Consider the following 26,902-nt stretch of genomic DNA (forward strand, 5'->3'; position numbering starts at 1 on the left):
AACTATGAACGCAAAGTCGCAGAAAGTGGTTTGTGAGTGTCATGAGCCTGTGCTCGAACCTCATAAAATACTCTTTATTTGCTGGGGTTGCATCTATTTCATTAAAATAAAGCTTGTGCATGTGCTGATAAGATGAATACAAGAAATAACTCAACAACAGTTCATCATAGGAAAATGCAGTGGAGCTATAGTAGCAGAAGAACTTCAACTAAATCGCATACATCTCCTATGGTAGCTCATTATTTTTTGTTATTTCTAAATGCAGCAAATACATTCATGAAAAGTAAGGGTTTTGATGAGGCACAAGGAATATTCCTTCAGTGATAGACAACAGAATAGCTATGACAGAGCAAAAACAACAATATTCAGAGATTCTTTATAGTTTTACATTGTGATCAAGTAATCATGATAAGAGGATTCGTAATAAGAACAATAGTGTGCCAATATTATTCCTCTATGTAATCAATGAAAAGCTTTTACATTCACGTATCAGATTACTGAAACAAGGTGCAGAAGTGAATAATATTTCTTCAGATTCAGCCATGAAGCCAACTTCATAAAAAAAAAAAAGAAAAAAAGTAAATGTCAGCAGAATCTTTTATGGTTGGAATGTCCAGAATCACAGTTCACATCAAAGTATACAGAAAGAATGACATAGAATATCAAGATAGCAACAGCATAAATAAATTCTTTTAGAATTTTTCAAAATAGCAAATGAAGTTAATCACAGCTCATGCGAAAGCCACTAAATGAACAAGCAGCAATCACAATGAGGAGTTGAAGAATATAAAAAATGAGGACATGAAGCCCAGCTGTAAGTAAACGTGAGACTGGAATTTCTTGGAGACGCTGTATTAGATTTTGTTATCACAAGGCATCTCTTTAAGGAACACCCTGATCTTACACCAGGTGTTTTGACTGATTTGTGCTCTGCAGCTGTCAACAATGATAGTTTTGCATATGTGGCTGTCAAATATAATTTACAGCAGTATATTCACCATGGTTCAGTCATGCTTCTGGGACAAATCACCAAATTTTTCAGGGGCTGTACAATATTGTATAGGGGTAAAAGTTGTCCCTTTTCATCTTGTGTAGTGAAAGCTCCAAAAGTGCTAGGAGATACAGTAGAAAGCATTGCAGGAGCAATAATGGTGGATAATAGACTTGATGTGGGACATGTATGGAAAATAATGAAAAACCTTTGTTGTCTCCTATAATAACACCAGAAACACTGCATTTGCATCCTGATAGAGAGGTTTCTGAACTTTTTCATCTAGAGGGTTACCGCATTTAAAAAAAAAAAAAAAAGTGCACAAGAGGGTGGACTATATTTTGCAACTCTTGAAGTAGTTCTTGAGGATGATACTATACTTGGAAAAGGATGTAATATAAGTAAAAAGTCTGCAAGGGAAGAAGCGGCTCAAAGATATTAATGCAACTCAGAATTCACCATTCGCGGTGTAGTAATGTGACTTCTGATACTGAGGTTAGAGGAACCACCAAACAAAGTGTAGAAGAAATCAGTAGTCTCAAAGACATTGCTACAACCAGCAACAAAGAATCAGATGCGAGTGAAAGTAAAAACAAAGCAAGGAGAAGAAATAATATGCTTCAGATGCTTAGTTTTCTCTAGATTCAGCTAACAATATTAAGCGATAGGAAGCAAAATCAGAAAAGAGTTTAAATGTGCCCAGCAAGTTAAAACAACAGCATCACCTAAAAATGGTGGCTTCAAGTTCTTCAATTAACAGTCACGATTTCAAATGGCGGCTAATAAGAAATGCAGCAATACGGACTCCAGTCATCATGATGACAGCAAAACAACCAGAGATCAAAAACGTTACCCAGCAACAGATGAAAGCATAGAAATCCTCTAAAAACACCAATAGCAGGTGAGTAAAAAAGAAAACAAACAACTTTACTTTTTGAATATGGCGACTTCCAATCATGGCAACTTCAAAAGATAACTATAGGAGTATCTAAAATTCCAGAATATAGCAGCTTGAAAACCTTACTCAAGTCCCAGCTTGCATAATAACAATAAAATGTAGAGAAACCATGGTTCTAGTCACGTGAAATGACTACAATAGAGGAGCAACTTCAGAAAGTAATCATGGCGGATGTTCAAACCCTAGCCGCGTTTTTTCCAAGCTCTCCAGAACAAATACAATATGCAAAATGAGAGGAGTTTAGGGTTTTGCAAGGAAATAAACTACGCCCTTTTTCCCTTTTCATAAATTTTGAAATCCGCGGATGTTGGAGCATTTTTTTTGAGGTTTTTATTTTATGCAATGTCATGTAATATGCCGTGGGGGAAAAAGGGTTTAAAGAAAAGGTTAATAGGTGTTAGGGCTTAATAGTTAAGTTTTGGCATAAGGATTGAGTCAAATATATTAAATGACTTTTTAAGTCATTTAAATATTGATTTTTAATGCAGATAAGGAATATTGAATATTTCCTTAGATATTAATCTATTTAATATTTGCCATAAAACTTGGTTTGGGGAAGTTATCTAAATATGCAAGGAGGACTTAGTATTATGATTGGTTGGGATTTTGAGGAGTTTTTATAGGAGCTAAGTATAAGGTCGAATTTTGACCTTATCTTGACAGTTTGAAGTCATTTATTGATAATTTGAGTCCTTTGAGGGCAGTGTTGGTGAGTCATAAGTCTCTTTATGGCTTAGTGGACCTTTTTGAAAGGTGGAACTTTATTTCATGGGTTGTGAAGTCCTCTTTTTGGGGGATTTTTTTTGGCATTCGACCCAAAGGTTGTAAAGGGTATTTATTGAAGTTTTGGACTCACTTTTAGTCAGTTCTGATTATGCAGAGGAGGCTTGTGAGACATTTTTGTCCTTAGCATTTTTATGCAGATATCTGTAACTCATTTTTGAAAAATCAAATACAAGTGACAGCAGCTTAGTTTATGTTATCTGAATCTATTTTGGAGCCTTCTCTTCTTTTTGTAATTCTGTGTTATTTTCAGGTGATTTGATAAAGACAACTAGTGAATTATCATTTTTCCATGTTGCTTTGTCTCACCCAAACAACTAGTTGCAGAAAAGTATGTTTGTTTGCAGGTTGTAGTTCATGTTTTAAAAAGTGAAGTTTAAAAGAGAGGCATCTATTTTCCTCCTTATTCTGGTTCATTTTTCAGACTTTATTACAAAATATTTATGCAAGCCTATACAGAAAGGAAGTGTTTTGTATTCATTCAAATAGTTTAGTAATCCTTCTTAGTTACCAGTATTTGACCTTTCATATCATACTTTGGTGTATCACCTGGTCCTCTAGTTTAGAGTTTAAAATCTTAGGTTCATTTCAATAACTTCTATCTCTTTTCCTATAAGCTCAAGTTAGTTTTGTGGAGCTATCCGTGATTATCCAAAAGGAACCGGCCTAGAATCTGGAGGTTTCATTTCTAGTTACACATTTCCCACATGCAGAAATGAATCCCATTTTAGGCAAGGTTGTTAAACTTGTTTAGTTTAACAAGGTACAAATTTTAGCCTTAACAATATCTAAGAATACACATTTTTGGTCAATTTACTATGAATTCTATCCAATCCTATCGTTGATCTAAGTCTTATAAATTATTAGTATATTTCTTTCTTGATCATGGAATCCCATTGTTGTAGCCTAGGCAAAATGGCTCATTACAGCCACATTCATAAGAAAAAGGATGCAAAGATTTACCATTGCTTTAATCAACATATCCCAAAAAATCAAATTTAACATGATTAAAAACTTACAACCAATTTGAGAGTAATGGATTTTAGATTTGTTGTGATAAATAAATAAAATGAAAAGTACTACAATTTAAACAATTGTATACGAATAATGAGACTATAATTCAAGCAACTATATATGATAGCGATCATTCAAGTGTAGGCAGAAATATTAAATACAAATAGCATAGAAATATGAATAATTAAACGTGTCACATTATATCACAAATCAATGACGAAGTTTATTACAATTATATACAAGCCACGCAAGGAATGAAACACATTTCACCACTATATAACTATAACTTGTTTTGCAACTAAAAAGTTAATTCTTATTAACTTACCTTAACATATAAAAAAAAAATGCAGTTAAAAGATGGTGCTAATGGAAAATACAGTCTCAAATTTATTTCCTTGACACTTTAGTGAGTAGAGACAAGGTTTACACATACATATTGCTGAAAAGTAGTGATGGTGAAAGATTGACATTCTTAAGAAGGGTATGATTATGTAATTTTTGATAATGTTTTGTGGTCTCTACATAACTCCTTCCAACTAATGCATCTTGCAGAGGAGTGTTTATATAAATACCACCACATCTCACATCAAATAATGATTGGCTGTTCGACATGATTGTTCTTCAATTTGTGGCTTCCATATTTTTGTAATGCCATCATGAATATTCTCCTGTTTTGAAACTTTAACATATCTAAATTTCATTGTTCCACTTTGCGTAACACTGTTGATAGCACTAGGATAGAGAATTGCAGTTCTTATTTCTTGCAACAGTATGTATTTGTACCAATATTTTTATCAGCTTCTTCAGAGTTTACTTGTCAAAATTTCATATTTCGTTTGCACCTCTCTAGCATACTTATAGAATTCTACCATAAAATATTTTTTTGAATGATTCACTGATTCCTGATTTGAGTCATCTCTTTGGTGCATTTCTCCATCTCTTGTAGACACAGTGCAGTTGCAAAATCCCCCATATTTGTCTTACCCACTGTAGCCTCATTGAAAATTCCTGCACTGATTAGCTCTAAAGCTGAAATTAGTGACCCTTCCTGAATTTTGGGATGGATTTAGCCATATATATCTCTCCCCCTCATAAACATTTTGTTTTCATTCACCTAGGTTGTCATAATTGTGGTAGGTTCTATGGATTACATCAACCACTTAAAACCAACAACCGACAGATCCTAACATGCACTTTCATTGTTTGCTTATAGTGGCCAATCTCTCCAACTTGGCCAGGCTATCCTTTAGTGGGAAGAGATCACTTGGAATGGGGGAAAATTGGGCATCCAATGATTCAAATAGCCTAATAGGATGACTCAACATATTTTCTATCCTCATTAAACTACCTTTAAACTTCTACATTTCCATTCTTCATAATTTGCATGGTTCTAAGATCGCATGTTGTCCAAAGGTGTAGGGTTTAGCATTTCCATTGTTTCTTCCATTATTTGTTTTCAATAATTATTGTTGATAAAATATAAAGCACATGGCCCCACCTTAGCAGGTTGGATACCCCTATTTACACAAGTCCTCAGTTTCATCAATACAATTCATTAAATGGTTGAGCACTGATTTCTTGGTATGCATCCATTACTATTTGGAATTGCAAATATAGAGTTTAAATTTCTGTTAAAATATATGAGAACCTAGATTCTTATATCATTCGTTTAGATATTTGCATTTTAGAATCAAATGCATTGTATCTTGCATACGTTTCATGTTTTAAAACCTAAACAACCACTTGAAGTTGGCATTGAAAACTCAAACAAATAACCCTTGCAAATAAATTCGGATATATATATATATATATATATATATATATATATATATCAGAACATCCAGATAATAAGTTGGAGCAGATCTTTCAGATTTAGATATGGTGTAGCATATATTTAAATACTTTGGAATACGAAGAAAATAAGATGGTCATTTTAGGAACATATGTGGAAGAGGGTCATATATATTTGGATGAGTTTGGAAAAGTCAAAGGTGTAACTTGTTCATGGGCAATTCTTTTGATTAGTGCACTAACATGCAAATTGGGTAAACATATCGATAGAATTATTCAAAATAGTATCTTAATATTTAAAAAATAGAGTTTATGACACATTGAAATCACTATATGAGGAGAGGAAACTGTTTACCAAAGTAAAGAATATAAATAGTTAAAAGCAGTGAAAAATGTTCTAAAACGTAACATTGTGTGTGTGTTAAATTCTGTTGCAGGTTCCTTAGGAAGGAAAAATATATTCAATAAATGAAGGCAATGCACTAAAATATGAATGGCAATAAGATTTTTCAATTAGAGCTAGGAACATAAAATGAATATATTTTCAGATGAAAGTTTTTACAGAAGTGATATAAATATTGAAAAATTGTGATTTTTTGAAAAACATAGCATAATATGAGTGTTCGAATTGTCGCAGGTTCCTAAGAAAGGAAAAATCTATTCAATAAATGAAGGCAATGCAAGAAATTGGGATGAACCGACCAAAAAGTAAGTTATTCCGTTCCCTCATTTCTGGATTGAATGAAACTCGTTTTCTGTTTCTAAAACACTAATTTGCTTCATAGGTATGTTGAGAGATGCAAGTTTCCTGAAGATGGATCATCACCTAAGTCTCTTAGATATATTGGAAGGTGCAGTCTAACTTACCTGATGTTTGTAAAGGTTGGGACATGCTGGTACTAATTTTCTTTTGGAACAGTTGGGATTATTGCTATTTTGTTTCTAATGAAGCCTTACGTCTTATAATGCTCCATGGAGGATAAGGAAATTACATAGATAATATCTTTCAGAATATTTGGAAGCTCTCTTCCATTATGACTGGAAAAGCTAGAATTATTCTCTTACAACTTTTTCCTAGAACCATTTACTTTTAGATAAAATATGTTCTGCGAATTCCATCCCCCTAAACCCATCTCATATAGTCCTATCAAACACATAAACAATACAATATTCAGTATGCCAGTGAAAAATATTATACATGTAAGATTTTCAAAGAACTCTAGACTACTGCAATTTCTTAAGTTTGACTAAAATGCTATTCTACCAAAGATGGTAAGGGTCTGAAATGTCAAGAACAAATTGTCATAAATTGCTGAATTTAAAACAATCCAACAAACAATGAATCTATACCACAGAACAGAATGGAAAACACATTAAATGGGTATCTAACGCCGACAAAGGCTTCCTCTCTTAACATGGAAGAAGAGTCAAAAATAAAGAGTTAATATTTTCATTTATATGCAGAGAACTAACTGGCTTGGTCCTATCTTCAATCATCTACTCTTGCCTCTCTGGCTCAGTCCTATCCTCACCATTCATTCAAATAGAGAATAAGGATTGTAGAAAATAATATGGCTTTGTTTACTCTAAAGGCTGTTAATTTTCCATAGTGAAAGTTGAACAAAGCTCTCAAGTAATGAGTTGTACATAGCATTAACAAGTTGTGCAGCCAGTCATCTGTGCTGCTGTAAAAAAGAATGTGGAATTTGGGAGATCTTTGAAAGATTGGGTTCTACCCAATTCTTTTATGCTACAAGAAATTTATAGACTAACTTCCTAATTTATAATTTTGTTGGAAAAAGGTTATGTTATGGTAGGTCGGGTTGGTTTTACTTTCACTTGCTAGATTATTGCTAAGATGGCTGGCTTAGTTGTGAAGTGGAGAATCAACAAGATGAGTTATCAAGAATTTATCGAGGCTTTCATGGAGAGAGATGACAGATCTATATGTTCCATCCAAGGAGTAGCTTGGAGCAATTAATTAGCCTATTTGATTCCCATAGGCTAGAGTTAGGTAGAAGGGAACGATTTTATATAGTTCTTTACTATTATTCAACAAAGTAAATTTTATAGTTGATATTATTTAATAAAATTTAATAAAATTTTAAAAAATGAGTTCGTGGAATACTAAAGAAGATTAATAAAGTCACTTTATTTCCCGAGTTTCAATCGATTATTGAAAGAGTTGGAATTTGAAAAGTTCTAATGGTCTAGGGTTTATGATAAAAGTACATTTTGAGGCTTATTCTCACAGGCTTCAAATATTTCTCTTTCTTTTGCATTCTGGAGAGCTTCTTTGGAGTTGACAACCTAACAACAGAAACCCTTAGGGTGACTAAATTTGTTAGTGCAACTAATCTACTCTAGCCAGTTTGTTTGAAAGATTGCTTGAACTTCTCATAGTGGATGTAACAGGTTTACATACAAAATTTGTGAAGTCTCTTGGACAAATTTTTTAAGTTTAGAGATATAGCAAATATTTCTTGAGGCATATGTGGATGTGAAGGATATAAGGAGAGAAGGCTTTGGAAAATAAGGGAATAACAGGATGAATTCTTTGAGGGAGCAATGGCATTTGTCTAAAGGTAATACCATGGTTGATCAACTAAAGCAAAACATATTCTAGCCACATGGGTTCCTTGTTTAGAAATTGTATTACTCAGATCATATTTATCATTTAGCTAGGCACCAATACAGAAGCAATAGGTCAAATGTCTCGCAGACTCTTACGTTATATCTTTAGCTAGCCACTAGTCCTTTATTGCTTATGGACTTCTAAAGATCTGAATTGTGTCTTGGCATCGACTTGTCATTGATGCGAAGAAGGATGATGTGAAGTTTCTAATTGTTTTTAGTTCAACATGATATGTTGGCAACAAATCTTCCAAGCATAAAAGAGACAACATGACATGTATATGTGTGGATTTTGGAATATCTCACAAGATATTTTTGTGAAGTTTGTCCATAAATAATTTTCAGATATATGACAAAATTTATGCAGATAAACCCAACAAATATCTTGGCAAATGCTCATACAAAATACTCATAAAATGTCATTGCATTATAATATTCAATAATACAATAACGATCCAATCATAAAATCAATGATAACAGTCAGGTTGGATAACTAGAAATGAACTAGAAATGCAATTGTGAACTTTGTCGCAAATTCTCCACAATTGATGAATCGAGTTTGTGTCCAATCCACCAAGAAGAGCGTAAAGGTTTCTGTCCCTAGTTTTTGAATTTGAAAGTTGATAGCTTCCAAGATTTTCCAAGAGAAATTTGAAATCAAACTCAATCCCAAGCATTATGAAAATGTTCTCTCTCCCCTTTTAAGCTCAATGAGACGACTCTTCATATTCCCTTACCTATCTCTTTATTTTTATTCTCTTTTCCCTTTTAATTGACCTTTTCCTACATAAAAGAACAATATTACTTTATAAGCTGAAGTGACTTATTAATTCCCCTTTTTAATTTTAAAGATAATTAAAACAAGCTAATCCCTAGATGTTAAAAATGTCATTTCAAACTCAAAAAGCCATGCATAGAAGCTTGCCGGAAAGCTCTCTGCAAGATGCTCAAAGTCCAATACTGTAAACTTGGAAATATGGACCCTATCTGCCTTACTATAAAGAGTAAGTATCAGGAACCCCTACTATCTCGCCACTAATTGGCCCAAAAGTGAAGAAGCATATGTCTAAAATCATACTGACCTTCGGGCAAGACCCGGGTAGCCCATGAAACCATGATGGAAAAGCTAACGACGTATCAAAAGTTAATGGCTAGAGTAGGGGACAATAGAGTCCTTTCTCAAAGATTGCTTTCCCTCAAGTAATCGAGGTTTGCATGTTGTAACCAAAATGCTTGGATCCCATATCAATTTGAGGAAAGCTGCCCCACCAAGTCGTTGCACTACTCTAATACAAACAATATGTCTAGAGCTATGAAGCTACTGAGTAATTCCCCACAACCGCAATGCACCAATCGTACTAATACCAAGATCCTGGGTCACTCCATGTACATAATCTATCAAATGAACTGTATCATGTATGGAAAAATCCCCCATCCAACTGAGAGCCATACTGGAACTGAGATCACAAGCACCACTAGAGTCAGATAAAGGTGGGAAATCAACATTATGCCAACCAACTCCTTGAAACAATATTGACTCTATGAATGATCCTGTAATGTCCCCATTTTTAGCAGGTTATTGTAGTTGGCTTGGTTTCTCATCATCATGAGACGGTCTCAGTTGTAGACTTGCTATTTTTAGTAAGTCTATTTTGGGGCAGTTGCCATATTTGGTAGTGCAGTTGGTGGCACTGGCAGTTGGTCATCTCGTGCATTGGATGGAGCTGTTTATTGATGGGGTTTATGTTTATTAATTAATTAATGAGGTATCATTATCATTAAGGCACTTATGATATCTAATGTTATAAAATGGAGTTGTGTTGACGAAGTTTCTTAGTGAAAAGTGCGAAAAGAAGCTTAGTGCCAAAGTGCATTATAAATATGAGCCCATTTGGCGAGAAAAGCATCGAATTGTCTATTTGCTTTTCACGTTTTCTTGTGAGGGTTTTTTGTGTTGGTGAATTTCATTCCCTTGCTAAGGTATAAGGGTTTGATCTGAGGTTTTTGGAGATTGAGTTGTTTTCCAATCTGTTGTTGAAGTATAGTGTAATTGGATTTGTAATTGAGTTTTTGGTCATGCCTTTTGGTCTTACCAATGCTCTTGCCACCTTTTAGTCTACTATGAACAGGGTGTTCCACAGCTAACTCCACAGGTTTGTGTTGGTCTTCTTTGATGACATTCTGATTTATAGCAAGACTTGGGATGATCATGTTGCAGTCTTGAGTATATTGGATAGGGCTTGCTTGTATGCCAAGGAGGCCAAGTGTGCTCTTGTTATGACAGAGTTGCTTTACTTGGGGCATATTATTAGTGCTGATGGAGTGCTATTGTGGAGTGGCCTACACTTGAGACTTTGACACAATTGAGAGGGTTTACTAGACTTTGTACCTTTTACCATAGGTTTGTGGTCGGTTTCTCACGACACGTTGCTCCCCTTACAGATTTGACCTGTAAGGGTGCTTTCCAGTGGTCGGCCCAGGCACAGGAATGGTTTGAGAAGTTTAAGAGTATTATGACTTCATATCCAGTATTGGCTTTACTTGATTTTTCTAGGCCTTTTGATTTGCATTGTGATGCTTCCGGAGAGGGTATTGGTGCTGTTTTATCCCAGGATCGACATCCCATAGTTTTTGAGAGCAGGAAATTGCGGGCTCCTGAGAGAACTTTTAGTATTTATGATAAGGAGATGTTAGCTATCATGCATGCTTTGGCCAAATTCAAACAGTATTTGGTGGGCAACAAGTTTTCCTTTAAGACTGATCATAATAGCTTGAAACATTTCTTGGGGCAGAGGGATTTGAATGAGAGAGAGCAGAAATGGGTCAGCAAGCTACAGTCTTATGATTTTGATATCTCCTATATCAAGGGAACTCAAAATATAGTTGCGGATGCTCTTTTGAGGAGACCTCACTTGTGTATAGTTTCTGATATTTTAGAGGATTGGAGACATTTGATTATAGCTGAATATGCCAAGGATCAGTGGGCAACAGGTATTGTGGATGGTAGTATTCAGATGATAAATATTCGCTTTTTGGAGAGTTTATTATCTATAGAGGGAGGATACATTTGATTCCAAAGTCAGATGTGCGTAAGATTATCTTGCGCGCATTTCATGATTCTCCTATGGCTGGTCACTCCGGGTTTTTCAAGACTTATAGATATGTTCGAGAGAGATTTACATGGAAGGGATTGAAGATTGATGTTCATCACTATATCCGAGAGTGTCAGTTTGTCAGCAGAACAAACATGAACACATATCCTACTAGTTTATTACAGCCACTTCTTATCCCCGATAGGAAGTGGGAAGGAATTTCCATGGACTTCATTGTGGGCTTGCCTAAAGCCCAAGGACGAGATTGCATATATGTGGTGGTAGATAGGCTCATGAAGTATGCTCATTTCTTCCCTATTACCACTACATATTCAGCCGTGCAGTTGGCTGAATTATTTTTCAGAGAGATCTTTAAGTTGCATGGTTTACCTAAAACCATTGTTAGTGACCGTGACAACAAATTTATGAGTCATTTTTGGCAGGAGATTTTTAGCTTGTGTGGACTGAGTTGACTCCTAGCACCAGCTACCATCTGCAGATTGATGGACAAACAAAAATAGTAAACAAGTGGATAGAAGGATATCTGTCGAATTATGTCTCTTCTCAGCAGAAGGCTTGGGTAAATGTGAATATTGTTACAATTCCCCTCATCACATGACTGCATAGATGTCGCCTTTTAGGGCTCTATACAGGTATGGTCCACCTAGTTTTATAGACCTGTTATGTGGTGATAGTAGAGTACTGAGTGCAGGAGATTTGTTGTAGTATAGTTAGGATGTAGTGAGGTCCTTGAGAGATAATATACAGAGAGTACAAAATCAACAAAAGTAGTATGCTGATCAGAGGAGAACAACTCAGACTTTTGAGGTAGGTGACATGGTATACTTGATGTTGCAGCCATATCGGCAAATCTTCGATCAAAAGGAGTGGTGCTGAGAAACTCAAGCCACATTATTATGGTCCCTTTCATATCTTACTACGGGTTGGAGAGATGGCTTATGAGTTCCATCTGCCTGAGGATAGCAAGGTTCATAATGTATTCCATGTTTGTCGCCTTAAGGGAGCTTTGGGGAGTCATGTGATACCATCACCTATATTGCCTCTGTTGGATGACGAAGGAAGATTGGAATTGATTTCGGAGGCAATTCTTGATACTAGAGAGAGATAGTTGCGACGGAGGACTATTTGTGAGTTGTTGGTTAAGTGGTAAAACCTACCAGAGGAGGATGTTACTTGGGAGCCTGAGGACATTCTACAACACCCTGGATTGTGATTGCTTGAGGACAAGAAATTTTGGGGAGGGAGGACTGTAATGTCCCCAATTTAGCAGATTTCTAGAATGTGGCTTTGTTAGCTCATCATCGCGACCCTCGTGAGTTGACATTTAGATTTGGGGGTCTTAGTCTGGATATTGCTATTTTTGTATTTACTATTTTTAGTAAGTCACTTTCAGATGGTTACTATTTTTGGGTGTTCAGTTAAGGCATGGTGAACGTTAGTTTGTTATTTGATCTCTTAATGCATTTTTATGGAAATCACATTTATTTGGAAGATTGTGGTTTAATGGTTATTAATGATACTCTTTATTATCATTGTATTTTTTAATATAAAGTGTTATGAGTTTATATTATAAATGTTACCTTTAAGTGAAGAGTGTGAGTTTGAAGCTAAGTGGCTTAACTTTGTAGTATAAATATGGTTTTTTGGAGGAGAAAGCATCTTGTTTTAATATATTTTATTGCTCATATCAACTGCGTGAGGGTTTGAAGGATTTTTGAGTTTTCTTGATAATTGTGTTGAGGTAAACAATTATCTGTTTCTTCGACTATATCCAGTGAGGCTCTGGAGATTGTTATTCTGAAGGAAATCGCTTGTCATGTTTGCAAGCTGGTAATCGATTTGCAAATCGATTGGTAGTATTTTGGGTGACTCCATTACATTGCTAAGGGTGACAACTGGAGTCATTGTTGTTAACGTCCAAGGTGGTAGACCGATTGACTAGTATCCTGGCCAGCAACATTATAACACAAGACTGCAATCAACGCCAACACTGTGGACTCTGCAAGACGTCATTGTTGGACGTAATTTCTGGCCGCAAGCACAAACTAGTGACACAGAGGGTGATCAGATGGACCTGCTGTGTACTTCTTCAGGCCTTTGCCATGTGAGGACTACTATTATCACATAGCCTGGCCTTCCCTCCCATCCGGCAGTAACAAGGTTATGGTTCGCAGATTTATCAGGTTCCCCCATTGTTTTAAGTTGGAAATTCAATTATAATAATGTATGGAATTTTGTCTTTTCTTTCTTGAATAAAATTATGTGTGGAGTTAGAAGGTAATTGTTAGAATTGAAACATACTTTGCACTAACCATAACTACTGAATTTCAAATAAAAATCAAAACTTTGTTCCCTGTCACTGGTAATTCTATTGGAGCCGAGTTTGGGTCTTTACAAATTGCCTTAGTCTGAGCCATATCTTGTAAGAAAATTAAAGAATTTTTTTATCTTGAGATATACGCCCCTTCCACAAGAACTCTCTGATCAACTTTTCTATTTCATGTACAATAGATGAAGAGGCCTTACATACTACAATATAATTATTAGGAATAACTGATAAAACAACTTTTACAAGCAAAATTCTGCCCACAAGTGGAAACCATCTAGCTTTTGATGCTGATATTCTAGCTTTAATCTGTTCAGTTATAGCAGTCAAGTAGCAAATTTCGTTGGCTTGCACAAAGAAAGGAAGACCTAGATACAAGGGAGGTAGCTGCTCAATTGGAAAGCCTAAAATGTTGGCAATCCTACTTGATATTCTCATATTAGTGTTGAATAAATATATTTTTGAATTTTGACTATTAACTTTTGGCTCGAAGTAGACATGTATAAATCCAAAGTGGTTTTGATCTGCTTAGCTTTCAATATAGATGCAACCGCAAACAATAAAGTATCATCCGCAAGGAGGGAATGAATAACCAATATTGAAGTTATAGTAATTTGAACCCCCTTCCAAAGACCACGACTCTGCTTATGTTGAATAATTCTACTTAAGGCCTCAACCATGATAATGAAAAGAATTGGAGAAAGGGGATCACCTTGCCTCACTCCCTGAGATGATTGAAAAAATTAGACCGAAAACACCCTTTATGAGTATTGAAAACCATGCCCTTAAAATACAAGCCCTAATTCACTTACACCAATTAGATAAGAAACCAAACTTCTGAAGTACACTTAAGAGGATATGCCAGCATACTCAATCATATGCCTTCAACATATCCAATTGGACAACAAAGCTGGATGACTGACTAACATTAATGGAATGAAGGGCTCAATGAGCAACCAAAGCACCCTCCACGGTCTCCCTACCATTTACAAACCACCCTTCTCCTGAGATGTAATGAGAGGAATGCAATATTGTAGCCTAAGATGGCTTTAGTGAAAGTCTTATATATTGTATTGTAAAGAGAAATAGAGTGAAAGTTGACAAATGTTGAAGGTTTTTGCACTTTCGGGATAATGGGAATGTGTAATGTCCATGTTACCTAAATTTTCTCGCCCAACAGAATTTAGGTAGAGCAATAGTTATGGAGCAGTAGGTGCATATTTCTTTTAGTCAAATACAAGAGCTTCGATTTCATGTAAAGTAGGAAAGGAAAATCATTACATTTAATGAAGAAAGAGCATTACATAAAATTGACTTTTAAAAGCTTTTTTTGAAAATGTGATACTTTATTCATCAAAGCTTTGTTCAAATGCCTTACATAAGACGTGAAACTAGCTAAGCATTTCAAGCAAATAATGCTACAGAATGATGTGTAGTTAGAACTTGAGTGAAAATCTTATATATTGTATTCCAAAGAGAAATTGGGGAAAGTTGATAAATGTTGAAGGGTTTTGCACTTTTAGGATAATGGGAATGTGTAATGTCCGTGTTACCTAAATTTTCTCGCTCGACAGAATTTAGATAGAGCAATAATTATGGAGCAATAGGTGCATATTTCTTTTAGTCAAATACAAGAGGTTTGATTTCATGTAAACTAGGAAAGCAAAATCATTACATTTAATGAAGAAAGAGCATTACATAAAACTGATTTTTAAAAGCTTTTTTTGAAAATGTGATACTTTATTCATCAAAGCTTTGTTTAAATGCCTTACATAAGACGTGAAGCTAGCTAAGCATTTCAAGCAAATAATGCTACAGAATGATGTGTAGTTAGAACTTGAGTGAAAATCTTATATATTGTATTGCAAAGAGAAATAGCGCAAAAGTTGACAAATGTTGAAGGGTTTTGCACTTTTGGGATAATGGGAATGTGTAATGTCCGTGTTACCTAAATTTTATCTCCCAACAAAATTTAGGTAGAGCAATAGTTATGGAGCAGCAGGTGCATATATCTTTTAGTCAAATGCAAGAGCTTTGATTTCATGTAAACTAGGAAAGCAAAATCATTACATTTAATGAAGAAAGAGCATTACATAAAACTGATTTATAAAAGCTTTTTTTGAAAATGTGATACTTTATTCATCAAAGCTTTGTTCAAATGCCTTACACAAGACGTGAAGCTAGCTAAGCATTTCAAGCAAATAATGCTACAAAATAATGTGTAGTTAGAACTTGAGCAAAAATGAGGTATGCTACAAGATAACCAATCAATTTCCAATGATTGTATTAATACATGTCCGAAAAGCAGAAAAAGCATAAGTACAACCTCATGATGTTTTAAATCGGTTATATAAAAATATGCAAGCATATGGAGCAACAAGTGCATGAATTCATTAGAGCATTATATTTTTATATTTCAAAGGCAAAGTAAGGCTACTATTTTGAAGGAAAAGAACAACTTAGAACAACAACAATAGGTTATGATTGCAAATAGTGACCTATATTGGATTCATTGGATACTAACGAATGCATACAATATCAATGTGACATACAAATGTGTTAATGTTTGGAAATAATCATCATACATACATGAAACGTAGAGTCTAAGTAATCTCATCACATAATAAACTGAATCCATAGCACAATATCTGATAATCTCAAAAGAATGCTGCTAACCAACAACATAAAACTAGTTCTAAAAGAGTTCAACAACGATAACAAAATGTGAACCAGGGGCAGACACTACATCCACCCCCCCCTGGAATTAGGCTTACTCCTGGAAGCCTACAGGAATGAAAAACTAAGATACTCACTATGTGGGTCCCATTGAACCCTTTTCCTCTGTAGGGAAACATGTTTCTACTGAGGATATTACAACACCCTTAGAGTAATATGATTCTGGTTTAATGGTAAACCGAAAACCATTGCGATTTTGTATATATATATTTTCACTGCGATTATTAAATTCGATTCCTCAATTAAATATACACACACACACACACACACACATATATATATATATATATATATATATATATATATATATATATATATATATATGTATGCAGATAAAAACATACATATACACAATATATGTAAATTCTAATTCTCAGAATTTTCTTATAAACTTTTAATACCAAATTTTTTTTCCAATAAATAATCTAATGGGTTTGGCTATGAATTTAAACCCTAGCCCCGTTATTTTTTTTTCCAGATCTATGCATATAAAGATTTCCACATAAATTCAATTGCCCATATTGAGAATGCATATCATAAAAATATGAAATTCGTCAGAAGACATATGGAAGACACGAAGAAGACAAGAATACATGATGCAGAAATAGCATAAGGAAAATCACAAGAATCTACTCGGATTCTGATGCTAAATTGCTCTTCCTCTGAAAATCCGCAGAGCAAGCTCCTCCCTTCTTTAGAGTTCTCGAGTCCTCCAATGCTCCAATTGCTCTCCACCTTTTTTTTTTTTAAGCTTCTATGAATGCCTGAATATAAAGAGCTCTCAAGAAACCTTTGGAATGCTTCTTGAAACTGTTGAAAGGTGTCACCAACTAAGCATGGGTCTTTTCCAATTCTTTTTGATGAGTCATAGAATTGTAGACACCTTGTGCTTAATTGATGCACTAACCCCCGTGTTGTTGACACATGTTAATTTCCATGCAAGCTTATAACTCCAATTTACTTTTAAAATAATTTCTATTTAAATTTTATAACTTTCATTTTAATTTTTTATAACTTTTATTATTATTATTTTATTTATTACTTTATTATTATTTTATAATTATTATTAATTTTAATTTGTAGTTTTCTTTTATTTAATTTCTTTCCTCAATAATTCACATTTAATTAATCACAATCAAAATATCAAAGATCATGATATTTTATTAATTTTCTGAAATAAATAATTTATTAATTAAATCTATTTATTAATACTTAATTAATGAAAAATTCACTATAGACCTTCAAGATAAAATATGAAAACCCATCATAGAACAATCATACAAAATAAATCTAAAGGGTTAAAAATCACGAAATATGTTATCCGACACATTCGGTGGGTATTCAACTTTGATACTTGTCCTAACTCACTAGGACAAATGGTTTTTAGGTTTGGGATTTGGACTTGAGAATTTATCTCCCTTCTCTTATCATTGAGATAATATAATAGGGTACGCTCATCTTGGCATTTCAGGGAAGTCGATACCCGGTACCTGCAACCTGCAGAAAAATCATGCATGTACATACAATATATAATGCTAAGCTAAACAGACAATGGTAGGAAGTGGTGCATCGTGTAGATCCTGACTAAGCAGGTGACTACGACTCCCTTCCTTAACCACATCAGAAATGCCATACAATAAGAAAACATGCACACCATACACATGCAAGTATGGGGTAAGTAACCATAATAAAACACATGAGATAATAAATCATCTAATTAATCATCATTAATAACTGAAAACAATGTAATGATCATCATACATACATGAAATGTAAAGTCTAAATGATCTCATCATATATCAACTGAATTCATATCATAATATCTGATAGTGTCAAAACAACACCACTAAACCATCAATACAAAACTAGTCTACATAGTCTGATAACAATAAGTCTAGAAAAGATGCGAACGAGGGTAGGCACTACATCCACTCCCCCTTGAATTAGGCTTACTCCTGGAAGCCTACAAACAAATAGGGATATAACTCCCTCAATCTAGCTGCATCCTCCCAAGTAGCTGAAGAATCATCAGTAGGGTCCCATTGGACCCTTACCTGCTTGATGGTTCGACCCCTGAGGGTCAACTCCCGCTGCTCCAGAATACGAACCGGCTCCAAAGCCAGCTGCCCGTCTTCTACCTGCAACGCATTCCAATCAAGAACATGCACAATATCAGGAATATACTGCCTAAGCACTGAAACATGGAAAACATCATGAATGCGAGCTAGCCTGGGCGGTAGAGCAAGATGGTAAGCAATTGGGCCAATCCTCTCCAAAATCTCGAATGGTCCCACAAAGCGAGGTGCTAGCTTAGAACCCTTTCCGTACCGGATCAGACTCTTTTGCGGTCGCACTCTCAAGAAAACCTTATCACCCACAGCAAACTGCTTATCAATTCTATGAGCATCGACATACTTCTTCTGCCTATCCTGTGCCGTAGTCAAATGCTCACAGATACGCACTACCTGTTGCTCCATATCACGAAGCATCTCAGGTCCCAATAGAATGCGATCCTCGAGGCTGTCCCAACTCAATGGTGTACGACAAGGACGTCCATATAATGCCTGAAATGGTGCCATGCCAATAGAACTATGATACCCATTGTTGTAAGCAAACTCCACTAGGTAGAGATAGTCCTCCCAATGTGTCTGCCTATCCATCACATACATCCGTAACATATCCTCCAAAACCTGGTTCACCCTCTCTGTTTGACCATCAGTCTCTGGATGATATGCCGAACTGAAGTTTAACTGCGCTCCAAGCTCATGCTGTAGTGATGTCCAAAATGCAGATGTGAATACAGGATCCCTGTCAGAAATGATCTTTCTAGGAATACCATGTAATCTCACAATGTCACGCATGAAGACATTAGCTACAGAAGCTGCTGTGTAGGAAGACCTGATGGGTGAAAAAATGCGCCACCTTAGTCAACCGATCAACGGTGACCATGATAGCATCGTGACGACGAACAGTCATAGGTAATCCTACAATGAAATCCATGGAGATGATATCCCATTTCCAAGAAGGAATGAGATTAGGCTGCAATAGTCCTGCCGGGTGCTGGTGTTCTGCCTTAACTCTCTGACACTCAAGACACCTAGCCACAAAATCAGCAATATCTCGCTTCATCCCGGACCAAAAGAACAAACGTCTCAAATCAGCATGCATCTTCTTGACACCTGGATGTGCTGAGTAAGTTGTATGATGGGCTTCTGCCAGAATCAAGGTGTGAAGCTCATCCAGTAATGGCACATAAATCCTCCCCAAATGTCTCAAAAGACCATTTGATTCTCGAACGTAACCTGCAAACTTACCTTCCAAGGGTCTCCCTAAATCTATCTCTCTGCACACTTCCTGATATCAGGAATCCGTAGGAAGTGCCTGAAGAATCCGACTCCTCAAATCCACACTAAGAGTCATCGATGTTACCACATGTCTCCTGCGACTCAAAGCATCTGCCACCACATTCTCCTTACCTTGAATGTACTTAACCTCAAAATCATACTCGCATAAAAATTCCATCCATCATCTCTGGTGAGCATTCAAATTAGGCTGAGTAAAAATGTACTGAAGACTACGATGATCACTATGTAGCTCAAATCTGTGCCCCAACAAGAAATGTCTCCACCTTGTCAAAGTATGAACTACTGCTGCTAACTCAAGATCATGTGTAGGGTAATTTAACTCATGATCCTTGAGCTTGCGTGATTCATACGCAATCACCTGTCCATTTTGCATCAACACTGCTCCAATTCTTTCAAGAGAAGCATCTGTACATACCATGAAATCACCTTCTGGTTCAGGTACAGCTAAAATCGGTGCACTAGTCAAAAGCTCCTTGAGCCTTTGAAATGCTTTCCCACATTTCTCTGTCCACACAAACTTCTTACCTTTCCTTTGAATAGAAGTGATAGGATGTGCTATCCTAGAGAAGTTCTGGACAAATCTGCGATAATAACCAGCTAAACCCATGAAACTACGAATCTCTGACACATTAGTCGGGGTAGGCCAATCTGTTATCGCTTGAATCTTTGCAGGATCCACTGAAATACCATCACCTGATATAACATGCCCTAGATATTGAATCTCCAATTTGAAGAATTCACACTTGGCGACATTGGCATAAAGCTGATTGTCTCTCAAACACTGCAATACCAACCGCAGGTGTTCCTCATGCTCCTTCTGAGTCTTAGAAAATATCAATATGTCATCAAGAAACACGAGAACAAACTTGTCAAGATATGATCGAAAAACACCATTCATCAAACTCATGAACACCGATGGAGTGTTAGTCAATCCAAAAGGTACCACTGTGAACTCATAATGCCCATAGCGAGTTCGAAAAGCGGTTTTGTGAATGTCTGCTTCCTTAATACGAAGCTGGTGGTATCCTGACTTAAGGTCAATCTTGGAGAATACTGTAGCTCCCTTGATCTGATCAAATAAGTCATCAATCCTAGGCAAAGGATACCTGTTCTTAATAGTCACCTTGTTTAACTGTCTGTAGTCAATACAAAGGCGCAAAGAGCCGTCTTTCTTCTTCACAAAGAGCACTGGAGCTCCCCATGGTGATACATTAGGTCGAATGCTCCCTTTGGCCAAAAGTTCCTCTAGCTGAAGACGTAGCTCACCCAGTTCCTGAGTAGTCATACAATAAGGAGCTTTAGAGATAGGCTCCGCTCCAGGAATTAGATCAATGCTAAAATCAATGTCCCTCTTCGGAGGCATGCCTGGAATCTCACTTGGAAAGACATCTGTGTACTCCTGTAAAATCGGGTGATCTAAAGTCTTCTTCATAGAATCTTCCTCATCAAGATCATTTACCATAACAGCAAATATCTGACATCTCTTACGGAAACTTCGCTTCAATTGCATAGCAGAAATCATCCGCAGAGATATAGGCCTCGGTATCCCAACTATCTTCACATCATTCCCTTGGTCATCTTGGCACAAAATAATCTTCTTCCTACAATCTATACTGGCTCTATGAGATTCAAGTCAGTCCATTCCTAAAACCACATCATAGGAACCAAGGGGTATGACTCGAAGATCCACTGCCGTATCAAAGCTCCCTAAGCTAAGCCTACACTTATGAACTACAGAATCCGTGGAGGCCTTAATCCCTGAGGCTAGTTCCACTTGCCAACCATGATCTTGCTTCACCGCATCCAACTTACACTTAGAAACTATAGATGGTGAAATAAATGAATCTGTAGCTCTTGAATCAAACAATACTGAAAGAGATATACCTCGAATAGCACCTATGGTCTCAAACATTGTTCCCTGATGATCTACCTGATGCTGATCAACTGTTGCAAAAACTCTACGAGCTCTCCCTGCATCACCAACTGTGGGTCCTGAAGCTGTAGGCCTAGGTCCTGAAGACTGAGGTGCTCACTGTGGACACTGAGCTGCATAATGTCCAATCTGACCACATGAAAAACATTCTATATTCCTGCTAGATCCTCTTCCCATAGGTGGTACATTAGATTGCTGGCGACTGTTCCTGCTTACAAAAGACTGGCTACTCTGAGCTGGCTGATTGGACTGATTTTGTTTATTGCGTTGAGCATTACGGTTGTTCTTAAAGTTAGAACCTTTGCCACCACCTTGAGCCTGCGAATTTGATCCCTTCTGCTGCTGCGTCTGCTGAGACTGCTACTGATACTGTTTTCCCTTAGAAAAGAAAGGCTTCTTGTTACCACCTGAATTGAAGTTGCCTTTAGATCCTGATGTTGCTGGTGCTCCTACAAAACCACCTTGACCAAGGTTGACACTTTGCTCAACAAGGATTGCTCGATGTACCGCATCCTTGAGAGTTTTTGGCTCAAATAACTTGACACCCCCAATTATACAGTTATTCAAACCCCTAACAAAGTGTTGTGTCAACTGAGCTGAATTTTCACTGAACCTTGAAAAAGGCATAAGCTCATAAAACTTACGCTCATACTTGGTCACTGACATAGTGTACTGCTTGAGATTATGAAACTCATTTGTCCTTTGTAGTTTCCATTCCTCTGGTAGGAATTGTTCACGGAAACTCTCTAAGAATAGTTCCCACGTGACACTGCTCATATCGATGCCCCAGCTTCTTCTCCTCAATCGTCCACCAAGTGGCCCCAAAATTCTCTAAATTAGTGATCGCAAATCTTGCCTTAACATTGCTGTCAAAATCCTGCATGGCAAAAATCCTGTCGAGGGAAATCAGCCACTGCTCGACCACATAACCAGAACCTTGCCCATTGAAAGGCTTGACTTTGGATCTTGAAAGATCCTTCATCTGAGTGGACACAATGGACCTCTGACGATCCTTCCGAGGACTTCTAGATCTGGGTCTATGCTCTTGTTCTGTCTGATGCACTTTAGGCTGTTCTTGAACAGGAGGTAAACGTTCTAAAATAGTCTGCATCATCTGTCTCAAACCGACCTCTTTAGACTCAGCTTGGTCCTCTCTACGGCTCTCTTCCTGCTGCCTATTAGAGTGCTCTTCCCTGCTCTCTACACGAGCCGATCCCTCATGGGCAGACTCATGGGCATTGACAGCTCTGCCACGACCACGACCTCTTCCTCGGCCTCTACCACGGCCTCTAACAGAAGACCTAGTCCCAGACACCATCTTACAACAGAACAAAGTACTATTACAATCAAAAGACACATGTTTGCAATAGACTAAGTTCAATTCTATGTTTAGGTTTAAGTAAAATCTCCAGTTTTGAAAACTAAGTGTTGAAGTATGAAAAATATTTAAGTAATAGTTCAGGTTTTGTTTCAGTTCACCTAGTTTCAAGTTGAAGAGATACACTTACTAGTTATTAACTAGTTGAATAAAATGAAAACTTAAAACTATCATGTGTATCTTTTTCAAACTGAAAATTTGAAACTAGGTGAACTGAAATAGAACTTAAAACTGTTACTTGCATATTTTTTTTATATTTCAACACTTAGCTTTCAAAATTAAAAATTTTACTGAAAATCTAAATGAAGGCAAAACTAAAAATTGAAACTCATTCTAGCTGCAAAACATGTATCTTTTATCTATGTTGTAAGGTAGTAAACCTCTGTTTATCCTTGCAATCATTAAGTTGCTCTTGTTTAGAATGAATTAAGAGATTTATTTTAGTAGTTGTTAAAAGAATGAATGTTGGATCGATATGGTTTTCGGTTTACCATTAAACCTGAATCATATTACTCTAAGGGTGTTGTAATATCCCCAGTGGAAACATGTTTCCCTACAGAGGGAAAGGGTTCAATGGGACCCACATAGTGAGTATCTTAGTTTTTCATTCCTGTAGGCTTCCAGGAGTAAGCCTAATCCCGGGGGGGGTGGATGTAGTGCCTGCCCTTGGTTCACATTTTGTTATCGTTGCTGAACTCTTTTAGAACTAGTTTTATATTGTTGGTTAGCAGCATTCTTTTGAGATTATCAGATATTGTGCTATAGATTCAGTTTATTATGTGATGAGATTACTTAGACTCTACATTTCATGTATGTATGATGATTATTTTTAGTGTTTACAATTATTGATGATGATTATTACATTGCTTTCAATTATTAATGATGATTAGTAAGATGATTTATTATCATATGTGCTTTTTTATGGATATTTACCTCATACTTGCATGTGTATGGTGTGCGTGTTTGCTTTTGTATGGCGTGTCTGATGTGGTTAAGGAAGGGAGTCGTAGTCACCTGCTAGTCGGGATCTACACAATGCACCACTTCCTACCATTGTCTGTTTAGTTTAGTATATATTGTGTTTGTACATACATGATTTTTATGTAGGTTGTAGGTACCGGGTATTGACTTCCCTAAATTGCCAAGATGAGCGTACCCTATCACATTATCTCAATGATAAGAGATGGGAGATAAATTTTCAAGTCCAAATCCCAACCCTTTGACCTATTTGTTCTAATTGAAAAATTAGAACAAGTATCTGAGTTGAATACCCACCGAATGTGTTGGATGACATATTTCGTGATTCTTAACCCTTTAGATTTATTTTGTATGATTTGTTCTATGATGGGTTTTCATATTTTATCTTGGAGGTCTATGGTGAATTTTTCATTAATTAAGTCTTAATAAATAGATTTAATTAATAAATTATTTAATTGAGAAAATTAATAAAATATCATGATCTTTGATATTTTGATTGTAATTAATTAAATGTGAATTATTGGGGAAAAGGAATTAAATAAAAGAAAACTAAAAATTAAAATTAATAATAATTATAAAATAATAATAAAATAATAATAATAAAAGTTATAAAAATTAAAATGAAAGTTATAAAATTTAAATAGAGATTATTTAAAAAATAAATTGGAGTTATAAGTTTGCATGAGAATTAACATGTGTCAACAACACGGGGGTTAGTGCATCAATTAAGCACAAGGTGTCTACAACTCTATGACTCATCAAAAAGAATTGGAAAAGACCAATGCTTAGTTGGTGACACCTTTCAGTGGTTTCAAGAAGCAATCCAAAGGTTTTTTGAGAGCTCTTTATATTCAGACATTCATAGAAAAGCTTAGGGAGGGGGTGGAAAGCAATTGGAGCATTGGAGGACTCAAGAACTTTGAAGAAGGGAGCTTGCTTTGCGAGTTTTCTGAGGAAGAGCAAATTAGCATCAGAATCTGGGTAGATTCTTGTGATTTTTCTTATGCTATTTTCGCATCATGCATTCCTGTCTTCTTCGTGTCTTCTATATGTCTTCTGAGGAATTTCATATTTTTATTGTATGCATTTTCAATTTGGGCAATTAAATTTATTTGAGAATTTTATATGCATGGATTTAAAAAAAAGAGAAAACGGGTTTGGGTTCGAATTAGAATCAAATTGAAATAGATTTGAAAATGGTTGCAAGATTTATGGCCAAATCCATTAGTGAAATTATTGGATAAATTTAGAGAACAATTACCTTTTAAGAAGAAATTTTTTAATTGTTCTGTCGCTGCCCCTTGGATAGACCCGAACTCAGTTATTTATGACTTTTTATCGTGATCGAATTTATTCGATCGGTCTGGTCAGAATTGGCGCAACTTGGCCCTCTCCAACATATTTCAATTTCAGCCCGATCCATCGGTTCATTAGGGAGATATGGCCGTCGTACTGGGACTGTATTATTCAAGGACAAATATTTCTCGTTTTCCCATAACCAAGAGTTCTTTATGCTTAACTTCACAAAAATAATATATCAAAGCATGGAATGAATTAAAGATAGTATTGAAATCTTTCCTTATTAAAATCTTATTAATATGCATTAGTTTTATATGGTTTATTATCTAATCTAATTAAATCAAATTTAATTAAGATTAATTAATAGTGGAAGAAGTGTAATTAATTACTAGTCAATCTAAGTAAATGGATGAGAGAAAATTAAAAGAAAAGAGATTTTAATATAGTTTATATAGTGGACTTTTTATAATGTATATTGAATACTATTTAATATATATTAAACAATTTTAGAATTGTTTAATGAAGATGATAATGTTAAGAATTTGGAGATTATTCATGTTAAAATCTACAATGAGTCTTATTGGTTTGTGATAGGGATCTCTTTCAAACAACGTTTATATAGACAAAATATTATTAGAACAATTAGAAAATGGAGTCTAATGGTTGATTTTAATATTGATTAAATAATTGTAAGATGATAATTTATATTATGTTGATTTAAATTTAGAAACTCTGAATGATATTGGATTAAGACTGAATTATTATGTTATTGGTTAATATGTTTGAATACTTTAATGGAGTTAAGAGTTAGCCAAATGTTAACTAATGAGTTTATGGAAGGATTCTATAGATCGAGTATGTATAGTTTGAGGAGTTTATTATTTATTAATGTTTGTAAGGACTAGCAAACTATTAATAAATAATGGTTTAAATAGATATCAACAAATTTGATTAGAGTTAATCTAGTGGAGATTATTTATTGATTGAAGTTTGGTAAAAGATAATAATTTTTGGAGTTGGATTATAATTGATTTTTAATTAATTGATATTCATTGAGTTGATATTATAACTATGATATTAATAATTAAGTTGTGCGATAGAGTCTTATTTGAAAAGATTAATGATAATACGAATTTGTTGAGGGAATGTTGGTATTATTTGAAAGATGACGAATATGGTCATTTAAGATTTTTAATATTTATTATTGAATTATTAATATGATCTTTTGAATATTGAATTATAGTTGACTTTTATCATATAGAATTATAGTTAGTTATTAGTCAACTGATATTAATTGGAACGTTGCTATGATTATGTAATTATTAATTGAATCAATCAATGAGAGTTAATTAAATTTAATTAACAACTAAGTTAAGTAATCAATTGAAGGCATCACTGATAATAAACTCATCAAAACTATTATTAATCGATTTAGAGAATTTTACATAAGATTCATTAGTTAACTCTTAATACCATTAAGGTATATCAATAATTTAGTTAATAATATATAACGTATTAATAATACCATAGAAATTCAAATTATAACAATGTTATAATAGTGATTTCATGTCAATTAAATCTTAATCCATTATCATTAAAGTCT

General features: G+C 35.2%; 1 protein-coding gene across 2 annotated transcripts in view; it reads left to right on the forward strand.

Moving 5' to 3' along the window:
• LOC149544225 (fructose-1,6-bisphosphatase, cytosolic-like) overlaps window positions 1-26,902 on the forward strand; it is a 119,264-nt gene that overhangs the window by 38,547 nt on the left and 53,815 nt on the right. Inside the window, exons 8-9 of one of the 2 annotated variants that reach the window (XM_089798740.1) lie at window positions 6,175-6,245; window positions 6,323-6,388. In XM_089798740.1, coding sequence (XP_089654866.1) covers window positions 6,175-6,245; window positions 6,323-6,388 — 137 coding nt within the window. The remainder of the gene's footprint in view (window positions 1-6,174; window positions 6,246-6,322; window positions 6,389-26,902) is intronic. The other variant, XM_089798741.1, reaches the window with a different exon arrangement.

Source organism: Cupressus sempervirens, chromosome 8 (genome assembly GCF_028749045.1).
Source record: "Cupressus sempervirens isolate cs-2001-9-10 chromosome 8, ASM2874904v1, whole genome shotgun sequence".
Taxonomy (NCBI): domain Eukaryota; kingdom Viridiplantae; phylum Streptophyta; class Pinopsida; order Cupressales; family Cupressaceae; genus Cupressus; species Cupressus sempervirens.